Source organism: Suricata suricatta, chromosome 7 (assembly GCF_006229205.1).
Source record: "Suricata suricatta isolate VVHF042 chromosome 7, meerkat_22Aug2017_6uvM2_HiC, whole genome shotgun sequence".
In the NCBI taxonomy this organism is placed as follows: Eukaryota; Metazoa; Chordata; class Mammalia; order Carnivora; family Herpestidae; genus Suricata; species Suricata suricatta.
The window spans coordinates 33,335,142-33,349,678 of record NC_043706.1 but is presented as its reverse complement, the minus strand read 5'-3'; the positions used below and the strand labels follow the sequence as shown (position 1 = coordinate 33,349,678).

General features: G+C 47.9%; 1 protein-coding gene and 1 long non-coding RNA gene across 3 annotated transcripts; both read right to left on the bottom strand.

Annotated features, from left to right (window-relative positions):
• Nucleotides 1-2,850: 2,850 nt before the first annotated feature.
• Nucleotides 2,851-5,090, bottom strand: CLPSL2 (colipase like 2). Its single transcript, XM_029945136.1, has 3 exons — nt 4,936-5,090; nt 4,175-4,297; nt 2,851-3,069 (listed from the first exon to the last, which is right to left on the bottom strand). The coding sequence occupies exons 1-3, from the start codon at nt 5,017-5,019 to the stop codon at nt 2,974-2,976; spliced, it is 303 nt and encodes a 100-aa protein (XP_029800996.1). The 5' UTR covers nt 5,020-5,090; the 3' UTR covers nt 2,851-2,973.
• A 2,514-nt stretch (nt 5,091-7,604) lies between these two features.
• LOC115296103 lies at nt 7,605-14,275 on the bottom strand. 2 transcript variants are annotated; one of them, XR_003910728.1, is made up of 4 exons: nt 13,123-14,275; nt 11,543-11,619; nt 9,115-9,174; nt 7,605-7,725 (listed from the first exon to the last, which is right to left on the bottom strand). It is a non-coding gene; the product is annotated as an uncharacterized LOC115296103 (long non-coding RNA). The 2 variants fall into 2 exon arrangements; XR_003910727.1 differs by having other exon boundaries at nt 7,605-7,705.
• Between the last annotated feature and the right edge of the window lie 262 nt (nt 14,276-14,537).

Below are 14,537 nucleotides of genomic sequence, written 5' to 3'. Positions count from 1 at the left end.
TGAGCAGAGCTATCCGGTCGAAAGCACAGCTTGTCCCAGGAGCTAAAATGATGACACTAAAACCTGGCTTGACTCTGTGTTGGCTTCATTCCAAGTCCCTGTGGTAATAAGATGGGTGCCAATAACCACGGAGTACTTTCTGCCATGTTCAAGTTCAGTAGAAGAGAACGCATTTCATCTTAGTAACTCTTGGACAAATTCGAGCCTTCATTCTGTTTGGACAAACTGTCCATCTTCAAACCCATCCGAAAGGCAAGAAGCAGCCTCCTGGCCACCAGCTGAACCAATGTCTGTCAGGTTTAGTGTTCTGATGTGAAGGGAACCCACTCAACCTCACGGACTGAGGACAGAAGGGGTGGTTTCCTTAAAGGAAATCCAGGGTCATGGAAAGAAAGGATGCAATGAGGTCTTGGCAGGCAAAACCAGTATGCCTAATTTACAGCAATATGAAATGTCACAATTTTTATTTGATGTATTCAGTCTTTATTGGTATTTTTTTCAAAGTAGAAATATTCATACAGTCTTTCATCAGTCACTACCAACCTCAACTTTCTTTCCAAAGCAATGTGTTTTGAGGGAATTCCACCTATTTAAGGAGGGTTTAGTGTTCTAGAATCAGCTTTGCCTCCATGTGGAAGGTTCGCTCCTCTACCTGTTGATGCTCAGACAGGAAGACAAAAAACTACTCTAGGTATTTAAAACAGGGACAATTTAAGATAGGAAAATAGTGGTGCTGGGTGGCTCAGTTGGTTGAATGTCTGACTTCAGCTCAGGTCATGATCTCATGGTCCCGGAGTTTGAGCCCCACATCGGGCTCTCTGCTATCAGTGCGGAGCCCACTTCAGATCCTCTGTCCCCCTCTGCCCTACTTGCATTCTTTCAAAAATAAATAAATAAATAAATAAATACACATTAAAAAAAAGATAGGGAATTGGTCACATAGGTGATGGAGGAGCCAAGAAACCCAGCAGGATGTCAAGGCCACCAGGAGATTAACAACAACAGGAAGACACCAATGCCCCATGGCCGGAGAAACACTGTGACTGGAGTCCCTGGGGACTGCCAGAGGTGGGGGAGGGGTGGCTGTCCCAAAGGACACAGGAGGACTGCTGACAGGAGGACCTCACCTGCCACAGGTGTGGGGCTGGGGGAGGTGGGAAGAGGGGCAATGGCTCCTCCTACCCTCTGATCTTCAGCCAGTCCTAGAAACCAGAGGTCAAGGCAGACTCTGTGAGAGGAACCTCATAATTTTCGTTTTTAAAATCTTGAATATTCATGAAACTTTTGCCATGTTCACCTCCTGAAGAAAAGAAAGCCATGACTTGGTCACAGATATATAGATAGGTCCTCTCTGGAGAACTGTGGACAATTCTACCATGTAACTCAACTGGGTTTTACTGCAAAGCTTGCTGGGAAGTTGAAGGTCATGAGCTCCCCTTCCTATGGTTGAGCCAGAAGAGTACACAGCCCAGTCAAGGTGTAGCTCATGAAAGAGCTGCCTAACAGCGGATTGGTTTAAGTATGAGCCTGCAGACAAAGCCAATCCAGTCAGAATCAGTCTTAGGATGTTGGCTGAGAAGTGGGAGACAGAGACATTTCCTTTTCTCTGGAAGGTGTGGTATGGATTTGTGGTTAAGAGCCTGCCCTTGGGAGCAAGGCAGCCGGGCTCAAATCCCAGCCCCACCCCTTACTCTGAACTCCTGAGAAGGGTACTCAACACCCTATTTGTAAAGTACGTTTCTTAATTAATTAATTTACTAGTCTCTATACCCAGCGTAGGCTCCAACTCATGACCCTGAGGGGAAGAGTCGCACGCTCTCCCAATGGAGCCAGCCATGCACACCCCTATTTGCAAAGTAGGGACAATTATGGTACCTACTCTAAACCTGTAACAATAAAATAAATTAAAATAGATAAGAAAGCACTTTGCACAACGTGTGAAACATCAGTGCTCAAGAAATCTTAGCTGCTATTGTTAGGTGACACCGGTAACTTCTGTGGCTACTGAGAAGGAATCCATCCTGAGGGCCATGGCGCTGCTGGATTCAGCCAGACCTGAGGCATGCCAGCCACCTGACTTTCAGTGTGACCACCAATGAATTTCCTGGTCATCCAGACCAGTTTGGGTTGTTTTGTTTTTTTATTTTTTATATTTTTTAATTTATTTTTGAGAGACAGAGAGACAGTGTGAGCAGGGGAGGGTCACAGAGAGAGGGAGACACAGAATCCGAAGCAGGCTCTGGGCTCTGAGCTGTCAGCACAGAGCCCAACGCAAGGCTTGAACTCATGAACTGTGAGATCATGACCTGAGCTGAAGCCAGATGCTTAACCAACTGAGCCACCCAGGCGCCCCTGGATTGTTTTGGATACTTGCAGCAGGAAGAGTCCTAACTGACCCTCCATGATGTGACCTTGGGCAAGAGCCTCAGTTTCTTTATCCATAAAATGGAGCTGATAATATCTGAGAATGGAAACCTCCATGTACAGGGTCCCTTTCTCACCACCAGGCATTAACATTTTTTTCACTTACACTTCACATACTTTCTTATCAACACTCTCTCAATGGCCTCCACCCTTGGAAAGCATTTCAATAGTCCCTTCCAGTCCTTCCTATCACACACCCATCCGTGGACACCCCGACACACTCTCCAGCTGTATTCCTCAACCCCGCTTTTCCCACAGAGCCCTCCATTCCAAGGCTCGGCCCTTTCAGGTCCCAGCCTCTTCACTCCCCTACCCCTACCCTGTTCCCTTCCTGCAGCCCCACCCTCCAGATAGGGCCAAATCTTCCTGCCCCCAGACTGGACCAATCCCTACCAGATTTCCCTCCCAGGAAGTGCAGACAGAGGCCAGAGTTGGGAATTGACTTTAATGTCTCAGGAGCTGGATTTTGAGCAAGATGGGGGCTCTCCAGGCCCCTGGCCCCCAGGGAGGGAGGCTGGGAGGGTGGCAGCGACCAGCCTGCATCCTCCTCTAAATCAAATGGCACCGGCGGGAACAGATCGGGTCACTGGAGAAGCATTTCAAGCCCCACTGGCAGGGGCATATGATGTTGATGGTTCCCTTGGTCTGTGGGAGATGGGAACAAGAGTTGGGAGTCACCAAGGCAGAGTGAAGAAGAGCGTCTAAACATCTTGGAGAGCAGGAGAAGGGAGGGGTGAGCAGTCCTCTACAGCTTTGTGACCTTGAGCAAGTTATTGGGCTTCTTGGTTTCAGTTTCCTCATCTGTCAAAGGGGGATAATAATAGTAACCCGCCTCACAGGGCGATGCGAGGACTAAACAAAATACAGCAAGGGCCCGTAAAGAACAGACTCTCTGGCCATCTCAGCTGGAGAGTCAGGGGCCTGCCCGGTTCCTTACAGCACTGGCAGCTCCCCGGACATGAACTGGCCTTCCCAGAGGCCATGTCCATTCTTCCTAGAGAGCCTTGGGCCCCAGGGCCAGATGAGAAGAAATGAGCAGTAACAAGATGTACTATGCCTTCTGCATTTCTACCAAATTATAACCAAGCTCCAATGAACACTGTGGTTGCCAGGACAACCTGGTGAGGCTGTTACTTTAACCCCATTTTACAGATAAGGAAACTAAGGTTGAGAGAGCAGAAGTGACCTGGCTGAGGTTACAAAGACAGGGGGTGAAAAAACTAGGATTTAAAATCAGGTCCAACTCCAAAGTTACAGTCCTGCCCCTGAAGTGCTGTGCTCCTCTCAAAAAGTCAGGTCATCGTGGCAGGGAGGTGGAGCTCAGGAGGGAAAAGGTCTTCTCCCATCTACTTGGCCTTGGTGATGTTAGGGTAGGAAATATTCATTCAACAAACATTTGTTGAACACCTTCTACGAGCAGATAGTCGAGGGGGAATAGGGAGCTCAAAGATGGCCATGATACAAGCCTTCCCTGAAGAGCTCCAGCCGGTGGTGAAGGCAGACAGAAAACACGGCAAACCCGGGAGAGCCACGCTGTGCTGAGGGTATGAGCTCGTGGGAGCTCCAAGCAGAGAAGGCTTCTCGGAGGAGGTGGCTGGCGGTGTATTGCAGGACCAGTAGGAACTTGCCAGGTGGGGGAAGGGGAAAGGGCACTCCAAGCAGAGGGTGAAGAAGCAGGGGCAGCCGTGTGGGTTTTGTTAACATTCCCACCCTTCCTGCCCGAGGGGGCTGCCCCAGCCCAGAGGCTCACCTGGGGCAAGCACAACATGGTTACTCTGGCCTTGGGAGCACAGAAAGCACCACCGGCGTTCAGGTCTCTCAGGCAGCAGTCACTGGTGCACTCGGAGCGGTGGGAGCACTCCGCCCCATCCATCTGTGGGAGAGCTCTAGTGTCACCAGCTGTCTGGCTGTGTGGAAAGGTGGGGGAGGCTTCCTGGCCCCTTACCAAGGTCCCTCCTGCCCTGGGGGCCAGGAAGGGAAGCTGGGAGATGACCACAGCCGGGTGCCACCCTCTACGCCCACTCCAGAGGCACTCACAGGAGCAGGAGGGGAAGGCGGGCTCTCCTTTCCTGGGCCTCCTCCTCCTCCTCCCCCCTGCTGGGGGTGTTTGTAATCCCAGATCACGCTTTGGCGGGGGGGAGAAGGGACGGAGAGAAAGATGGGGAAGGGAAGGAACAGGCTCTGTGTCTAGGAGAGGGGAATGGGGGATTAGGGCAGGTTGGTAAGGCGTGGCTGGTGGGACAGAGTGGGCGCTGGCTCAGAGGAAGTGAGGGCAGGGTGCTGGTCAGAAGACCACTTTCTTTGACCTCCGGGGCCACAGGGAGGTGAGGCAAGGCTTTGAAGTCCTTCCAGGGACACATCAAGCTTCCAGCCCTGGGAACAAATCCCCATTTTGGGGTGGTATCCACCCCCACCCCCAACTTCTCTCTCCAAACCCACTCGCTGGTCTATGATGCTGGGCCACCACCACCCTCTACTGTATTGGAAGGTTCCAAACGCTCTTTGGCTCACCTTCTTGGACTTCTTATTAAGGCTCAGGAACTCGCCAGGGCAAGTGAGCAGGACCCCCACGAGGAGCAGGAAGGCTGTGGCCATGGGCCTGCGCACGGAGGTTGGAGGCTCCGGTTGGGCTCCTGAAGGGCCACAGAGGAGGGGCGGGGAGGGGAAACCCTTTGTCTGGCACGTGACTCGGCGCCCCAAGGCTCCGCCCCAGACTGGGGGCGGAAGGTGGTGAAGTTAGTGGTCACAGGCTGCCCAGGAGCGGAGGCAGAAGGGCCGGAAGCCCTTTCTAGCGCCACGAAGGAGTCTCCCAGGCCCTGGGGAGCACCAGAAGGTGTTGCGTGACACCCGGATGCAAGCCTTGGACACCATGGATTGTAGATTTTAGGGGCCCCAGGAGCCTCCATATGCATTACTTACAAAATTTTTAAAAACTGTGAAATAAAAGGTTTTGAAAATCTATAAAGTTGATATGCTGAATTGAAAATAGCTTTTTTTTTTTTTGAAAATAGCTTTCTTAATAGTCTGACTCTCTCTTTCTCTCTCTGTCCTTGGTGCTCCAAACTGTCCCCCATCCCTTATCTTTTGGAGAAGCCAGCACTCCCCCTGCCTCCGCCCCCCTCCCCGCCCTGCCTCTCACACCCGCTCTAGGTCCTGGTTGTCATCTGTAAGAGTCAGGAGGTAAGACAAACTGGCCTCCAAGACCTAAGAAGTGTCTGGTCCTAATGAGTTGATTAATTCTCTAAGAATTTGTCTGTGAATTATATGAAAGTCAGGGTGTTGGGGACAAAATGGAGGGAAGGAGAGAGGAAGAGTCAGAAAGAGGGGGGTTGAGAGCTACATGTAGCATCAGTGGAGTTTCCCAGGAGGTAAACCTTCCTCAGGACGTCCCCCTCCATGAAACTCCAACTTCCTCCCACTCTTGCCTGCTTCTCTTTTTAAACATTTGCTTTTAAAAAATATATTTATTGGGGGGGAGGGATAAGGGGCAGAGAGAGAGGGAGGGGCAGAGAGAGAATCCCAAGCAGGCTCTGAGATGGCTGCATGGAGTCCAACCTGGGGCTTGAACCCACAAACTGCAATAAACTGAGAGATCGTGACCTGAGCTGAAATCAAGAGTTGGTTGTTTAACCGACTGAGCCACCCAGGTGCCCTAAAAATTTGCTCTTAAGAAGAGATATGGGGGCGCCTGGGTGGCTCAGTTGGTTAAGTGTCCGACTTCAGCTCAGGTCGTGATCTCGCATTTCGTGGGTTCCAGCCCTGCATCAGGCTCTGTGCTGACAGCTAGCTCAGAGCCTGGAGCCTGCTTCAGATTCTGTGTCTCCTTCTCTCTCTGACTCTCCCCTGCTCACACTATGTCTCACTCTGTCTCTCAAAAATAAATAAATGTATAAAAAATTTTTTTAAAAGAAGAGATATGAAGGGCGCCTGGGTGGCTCAGTCAGTTAAGTGTCAGACTTCAGCTCAGGTCATAATCTCAAGGTTCATGAGTCCAAGCCCTGAATCAGGCTCTGTGCTGACAGCTCAGGGCCTAGAACCTGCTTTGGATTATTGTACCCAGATTTTAATATCGCCCCCAAAAACCAGAGACCGCCAGGGAGGCCGAAGCACACATGCAAAAGCAAAGGGCTTTATTACAAATTCAGGCCCGGCCAGCCTAAACTCGGGCTCATAGACTTCAACGACACACTGGATCCACGTGGAGCGAGCCCCGAACATGGCGGGGTAGGGCCTTTTATGAGTTTGGGAAGGGGGAGTTACAGGAAATTGTGACACAGGTACAGGGGTCCAATCATTAGAGCATCACATCATTGACAGTAACTTTAACCAATTACAGAGTGGACCCGGGACCCTCAGGTAGGGCGTGACTAGTCTTAACCTCCATCTTTAGGCCCACGCCCAGAAATGTTAACGGTGTTAGCTGGCCTTCAAGGTCAGAGAGGAAACCTGAATCAGACCTGCATCCTTACAGGATTCTGTGTCTCCCTCTCTCTCTGCCCTTCCCCCGCTTCTGGTCTGTCTCTCTCTGTCTCTCAAAAACAAATAAGTGTTAATATTGTTTCTTGAAAGAATGGATATGAGAATCCCTGGCTTAGTAGGGGGTGCTGAAGACTTAATTATGCCTCCTCCCAAACTGCTATGTTGAGGCCCTGGCCCCCAGTGTGATGATCAATGTGTAGATGGGGACTTTGGGAGGGGATTAGGTTTAGATGAGATCATGAGGGGTCCCTCCTAAGGAGATTTGTACCCTCATAAGAAGAGACACCCGAGCGGCACTGGGCTGGCTCCCTTGGTAGTGCAAACTACTCTTGATCTGGGGGTCATGAGTTCAAGACCCACATTTGGCACAGAGATTACTGGAGAAGGAGAAGGTAAAAAGACACCAGAGAGCTTGCTGTCTCTTTTCACTCGCATATGACACCGTGATTTGGAGCTTCTGGTTTTCAGAACTGTGAGCAATACATCTCTGTCATTTAAGCTACCCAGTCTATGATATTTTGTTATGTCAGCCGAGCTGACTAGTATAGAGGTCTTAAGTCTTTTCTCTAAGAATAACAGCCTTCAGGGTACTCAGAAGGTTTTGGACCCACTATCTCAATTAGCTTTCCCCGTATTTATCAGGGTAGTTAGTACTGGCTGTCACAACAGAGAACGTCTGAAATTTTGGGGGCTTGGCACAATAATGTTTTATTTACCCCTCATGTGAAGTCTGATATGGGACAGAAGACCTTTCTTCCATCTTGTAGCTACACCATCTGGAAGACTGGCTTCTGGAGTCATTCTGGAAGGTGGAAGAGAGAGCTGGAGGAAGTACATGGACATTTAAATGCCTCAGCCAAGAGGGACCTATGCCTCTTCCACTCAGAGACCATTGGCCAGAACTAGTCACTTGACCTCAACCTTCTTCAAAAGAGGCTGGAAATTTAAGGGAATCCTGGAATATTTCGTGTACTCAGTCATTTCTGCTACCTCTTATCCCCCATTTTACAGATGAGGAATCCAAAGATTCAAGGCAAAATAACTTGCCCAAATAACATAATTAAGTCACAGAGCCAGATACAAGCTCAGGGCATTCTAGCTATTGAGCCCAAGCTCACACAATTGTCCTGTACTGCCTTGGGTGGCCAGAAGGCTTTGTTCCCATAAAGGGATTCCTGTCACCATGATGTCCTCTCCCTCCAGTAGCCATGGTCTCCCACTCTCTTCAGACCCTTATTCTTCTGCTTTGGTCAGATAGCTACCCATCCGTGAAGCTTGCCACATCTCCCAGCTCCACTGTGAACCAAAGGGGATCCCCAGGCACTAAAAATTCTTTGTACAGTTACCTCCTTCCTTGAGGTATCTAGTTGTGCCCTTGTGAATGTCAAATAATTGGAAAAATACTGTTAACTATTCAGGAAAGGGAAGCTTTGGAGGCAAAGGCTCAGCTGTGTTTCTGGACTGGCAATTTAGGGTTCTTGATCTGGGGTCCAAGGGCCCCTGGGAAGTTTATTGAAAGCCCTGAGGGGATGGTGGAGCCCCTGAAATTCTCTGTGCATGGCTTTAAAAAAATTTTTTTAAGACACATGGCTGCAATTTTCCTCAGAAATGACTTAAGACTGGTTCAGAACCTTCTTTTTGTTTAAGTTCATTTATTTTACATGTGCCTGAGCAAGGGAAGGGCAGAGAGAGAGGGAGAGAAGCAGGGCTTGATCTCATGACCCTGGGATCATGACTGGAGCCAAAATTAAGTGTCAAACACTTAACTGACTCAGCCACCCAAGCACCCTAGAACCTTCATTTTAAGGTGAGGAAACTGAGGACCAGAGAAGGAAGGGACTTCCACAAGTGACTCAGCAGAGCCAGTCTGGGCTCTTAGCTCCAAGTCCTGCACCCTTTCTTTTATATCAATGGCTTGTCTCCCAAATCCAACTGGTGCTGGTCAAAGGCACAAGTCCAGGCACCTATACAGTATGAAGGGAGTGGGAGCCAGATCACCAGGGTGTCCAGGGCTGGGGTGTGGGACTGGTTGCTGAGCCACCTGACCTGTGAGTGTGGCCACAGTCCTGCCTATTGGCCAGGGCCCAGGCATGGCCACTCCAGTCTTGTGTGAGAGTCTGTCCAGGGCAGGAGGACACCTCGTTGGTGGACCTCCATGATCTCCCCCTCCCCGCTTTCCCTGTCATTTCATTTCCCTCCTCTGATACTCACCAGGGTCTTTCTTCTTTCCTGCATCTTTCTAGTGGTTTCGATAACAATGTTCTCATTGGTCTACAGCAAAATGATGAAAATAAGGGTAATGTAGGGCTTTTTGTTAAAGATAAATATATTTAATTTAAAGGATAATTCTATGTTCTGAAATTATGTCCTTCCTACTTTTTAATGATACAATGGCAATAATATAATGGCAGTTTTGTTCTGTTTTTCATGTCGTTACATGGTTGTTAAATACATGTTGTTAATATATGTATGCAAATGCCATCAGTCCCCAAAGTTTTTTGGCACTTTTATCAGTCTGTGAAATCCAAAATAAAATTCTGGAGAAAACTGATGTAGTGGAAATTGTCTCTTACTCAATCATTCCTGGGGGGGCTCTCAGGGTGATCTGGGGAGAATAATGAACAAGTAGGCGCCTGAAAGAGTTGGAGACATGGAGGCAGCACAGCCAAAGCTTCTTGGGGAAGACAGGCAGGGGAACTATTGGGAGGTGAAGGGGGTGGAGACACCAAAGTCCTACATAGAACACCCAAGACAGCCCTGGATGCCTGCAGGAAGGGAGTAGTGCTCTCTTTCAAAGCCTTAAAGGGAGACCGGGATTCAGGCAAGTGGAGAATAAAGGCTTTCCAAGCAAGGGTCCAGAGTGGCAAAGATTTGGAGGTAAGAATGAACAGAGCACAGTGAGGACAGGCTTTCTGCTTGTGGAAGGACAGAGTGGAGTCAGGACAGTCAGTGCTTTGGGAAACTTGGGGGGCCATGAGGTGGCTCCTAAATGGAAAGCTGGGCTGGTTGTGGCAGCAGGGAGATGGGAGATTGTTGGTTTCTTGGGAATGGGGATGATGTTGGCAGGCAGAAACACAGGTATGGAGAATATCCCAAGTTGTGACACATGAGGATTGCTCTAGGTTCAGGAAAGGCTCCCCCAGGGCAGGAATGAGTCATGGACATGTTCCTCTAGCCAGGGGCAAGCCCACAGGAAGAGTACTCAGAAACATGGGTCCATGGCTTCCCATCCCACCAAAACCTTAATTTACGATCCACATACCATGAATTTCAATCATTTTTTTTTTACAACTAGAAGAGATACATTTTATATTGGTATTCAGACAACCAGTAGATATTATTAGCATCTATTCCTGATGTCTGTGTCATGCTGGTGGTTGAATATTTGGATTATCACCATTGCAAGTGTGTGTGTGTGTGTGTTGTGTGTGTACTTACATTTACTATATGTGATCTGCTCTAAGATTATTTGTTCTACTCCATCTTTTAAAAATGTTGATTCAAGGGGTGCCTGGGTAGCTCAGTCGGTTAAGCGTCCAGCTTCAACTCAGGTCATGATTTCATGGTTCGTGGGTTCGAGCCCCACGTCAGGCTCTGTGCTGACAGCTCAGAGCCTGGAGCCTGCTTCCGATTCTGTATCTCCCTCTCTCTCTGACCCTCCCCTGCTCGCACTGTCTCTTTCTGTCTCTCAAAAATAAAAAATTAAAAAAAAAATTTTTTAATGTTGATTAGAATCCACCAAATTGATTCTACCACCCACTTATGGTCCATCAATTACTCTACCACTCTGTTGAGTCCAGCTGCTCTGACTGCCCAACTCACTGTGGACATCTCAGTGATCTCCATTTGCCCATTGATTCATTCATTCAACAAACATTTAGTGATACCTGACCTATGTTAGGCACTTTATCATCAGGCTTCAGTTGTAGACAGACACAACCGTACCTATTCTAAACAGGAAGGGATGTAATACAGATCATTAAGGGCTTACAAAGCCATTGAAATTCAGGACTGGAACAGTGAGAGCCAAACTGAGCCTCCAGGAATGTAACTCATCAGACACTGCAGACCTGAGCTGCCAGGGAAGCTACTAACTCAGCTATCATCTGGAAGTGACACCAGTTACCTGGATGGTGTGAAGGTAGGTTCCTACTTCCTATCTGAAAACTTCTCAATTTTTACAGTTGCACTTCACTTTGATTACCAATCTATGCTTTTTATTTCTCTGCCTCTTTTTCACATATATTTAATGTGTTGACTTTTTATAAATCACAAATTCAATGGCCAGGGTTGTTCTTCTTCCCTGGGAATTTGGTGGGGGCAAGTCCCATGCCCCACAACCTTCCTGCTTACCAACTCCACTGCTCTTATGCGCCCATCCTGGTCTACTCTCTGGAAGATGAACAGAAGCTCCTTTGTCACTTTCTTCTAGCAACAATCAAGAATGTTCCCTCTGCTCTCTGCCACCATCAACCTTGCTCACAGTAACTTGAACTTGCCCATCCCCTCTAGTCTTCCATGGTAGTCACAAAACAATCCCTAAGAACAGTTGCTTCACAGACAAAAGATGGTATTTGTCACTTGTGGAAACCAAGGCAAGGGATGGTCCTGGGAAAGACAGGCAGGTAGATGAGCTCACCTCCCCTTTCTGTGTCCTTTGATGAACCAAACTCACTCTCCCCGCTGGTACCCAGCTCTGTGCTCACTTGCCAGCTCCTATTTCAGAGGATACAGTAAGAGAACTCAGGGCTCAATAAATGTTTGTCTAATAAATAAATTGTAAAACAAATCACTAGTAGTGTAATCTTATTTACCAAGACAGGGTTGTAGGGTATACAAATAGTTTTAGCCATGGTAAATAAACCACAGAATAAATGACTTAATTTAAGATAGAGGTTTATTTCTCTCCCATGTAACATTTCAAGCATACATAGTCCAGGGCTGATATGGCAGCTCCACAGCCTCAGTGGTCCAGGCTGCTTTAATTTCGATGCTCTGGCATTACGGGTATTGTTTTCATCAGCATGATCCAAGATTGCTTACCCAACTATTCTTCTTTTAGGCAGTATAAAGAGGGGTGGGGGGAGACAGGGCCTGAATCTTTCCATTAAAGACTCTTCCATTCTGTTGGCTAGTTGTTGTCACATGGGCAAATGTAGCTGCAAGGGAAGCTGGGAAATGCAGTGTCTATTCTAGGCAGCGATGTGGTCTGATAAAAATGAGACTACAGTCTAGCAGTCTATGTTGTATGTGTATTTGCCAGAAGTATGCTTTCTAATTCCACAAGGTGCATCCCCATTCATGCCCATGAATCCTGTCTCTAATCTCCTTAACCATGAAATCCACATTTCACACCCTCTCTGCTTCCTGAACTCACATTTGACTCCAGGTTCCCCCAGAATACAAGTACACAGGGTGATATGAGAATGGAGAGGTCCTACAGTGAGGATTCATTTCCCTTTGTCATTCTTTGTCAGCTCAGACCAAACACAGTGGCCCACATTTACACACTTTGGAAAAAACAAGTATTTGCCAGTCATGTGCCCAGAAGATGTCCCTGGAGTTTTTCAGTTAGCCTTGATGACTTCCAGCCTCAGGAAACAGGATCTGTTACATAGTGCCTCTTCCCCACCTTCCAATAATGTGATCTGGAATACTTCCAGCCTCAAGAAATTTCTTCTGAGATTTCACCCAGGGGTCAGATCTGAGGAATCAGTTCACTCCCTTGGAAGTAGCTGAGGTTCTCACACTTGCTCCGTTGGCTTAGACCTTCTGGTGCGCTCTATAGAACACCAGGAAATGGCAAAAGATGTAATCCGAGTTCATGAACTCCGTTCTCTTTCTCTGCCTTCCTTCCCTCTTCTCATTCTGTTGTATGTATCTAGGTCATTGCTTCTCAGACAACAATACATAGACTATTTTAAGAAATCACATTTCCATGCTTTTCTATTATTATTTGTTTTCTCCATGCTCATTCATTTTGAAATGCGTTACTCATCAGGAGATAAGCTGTAGCAAGTGCCAAACACTTAGGAGAAAAATACCTATTCACTTAACTCTTTCCTCCACTTAGTTTTGGTTATGGGATTCCTTGGCCCAACTATTGGAAAAGAGATGTTTTAGGGTGGCAATGACTGAGAAGCCCTGGGGCAGGGGGTTTGGAGGAGAGGAAGACAGTAGAGAGGAAGGGGGACCTCCCAGGCTGGGGTGTTGACTTACCCAATAACTCAGTGGGGCCAAGTGTCATGGAGGAGGAAAGCTCTCTCTCCACTCACTTCTCATTCCTCTCAAAGGAAACCATATCATGTTCCAGGAAATTCTAATGGCCATAGTTTCTTGTGGGCAGAGATCACAGGCATTAAGATCCTCTACCTGAGTGTAGTGTGGATTTTTGTTCTCATTTTCATTTGAAAGTAGAGAACTGACCCAGTATCTGGTCCCATGCAATAGTCATTTCTTGTATTTGTTTCCTATTGTTGCATCACAAATTACACCAAAGTTTCATGGCTTAACACATCATTTCTTATTTCACAGTGTCTGTGTGTCAAGAATCCAATCACAGTGGAGCTGGGTCCTCTGGTTCTCGGCTTCTCACAGGCTCCGGTCAAGGTGTTGCTGGGGCTGTGCTCATCTTCAGGCTTGACTGGGGTGGATCCGCTTCCAAACACCCTCAAGTGGTGGTCTGCAGGTTTTGGGTCCTTGCCGGATTTTGGACTGACAGCCTTGGTTCTTCACAGGCTTTCGACTGAGTTCTGCCGGGGCTCCTTGCTACATAGTCCTCTGCGCCGGACAACTCACAGCATGGCAGCTGGCTCCAGGAGCTCAAGCAAGTGAAAGGCAAGAGAGAATGAAAGCAAGATGGAAGTCACAGTCTTCTGTAACCTAATCTTAAGAGTAAGAGTCTCTTGGGGCGCCTGGGTGGTTCAGTCGTTAAACCTCTGACTGCTGATTTTGGCTCAGGTCCTGATCACGTGGTTCCTGACATCAAGCTGCACACCGGGCTCTGTGCTGACAGTGTGGAGCATGTTTCTCTCTCCACTCATTCTCTCTCAAAAATAAAGTTTTAAAAATAGGAGTCTTTTCCTTTGCCTTCTTCTCTTAATTAGAAGTCACTAAATCCAGATTACATTCAAGGGGGACAGATAGAAGGGCATATTTAGGAAGTCGGGATCATTGGGATTATTTTAGAAGGCTATCAACCACACTGGCCATCTATTATTATTGGCATAAAAGTTATATTTGCTGGGGCGCCTGGGTGGCTCAGTTGGTGAAGTGTCCAACTCTTCAGCTCAGGCCATGATCTGTCTTTGGGATCGAGGTCCGCATTGGGCTTCACACTGGGTGTGAAGCCTACTTGGGAACCTCCCTCCCTCTCTCTCTGTCCTCCCCCACTCTTTCTCTCTCTCTCAAAAAAATTAATGAACATTAAAATTTTTTTAATATCTATTTATTTGAAATAATGAGAGACAGAGCACAAGTAGGGGAGGGGCAGAGAGAGAGGGAGACACAATATGTGAAGCAGGCTCTAGGCTCTGAGCTGTCAGCACAGAGCCCGATACGGGGCTTGAACACACAAACCACAAGATCATGACCTGAGCTGAAGTCAGAGGTTCAACCGACTGAGTCACCCAGGA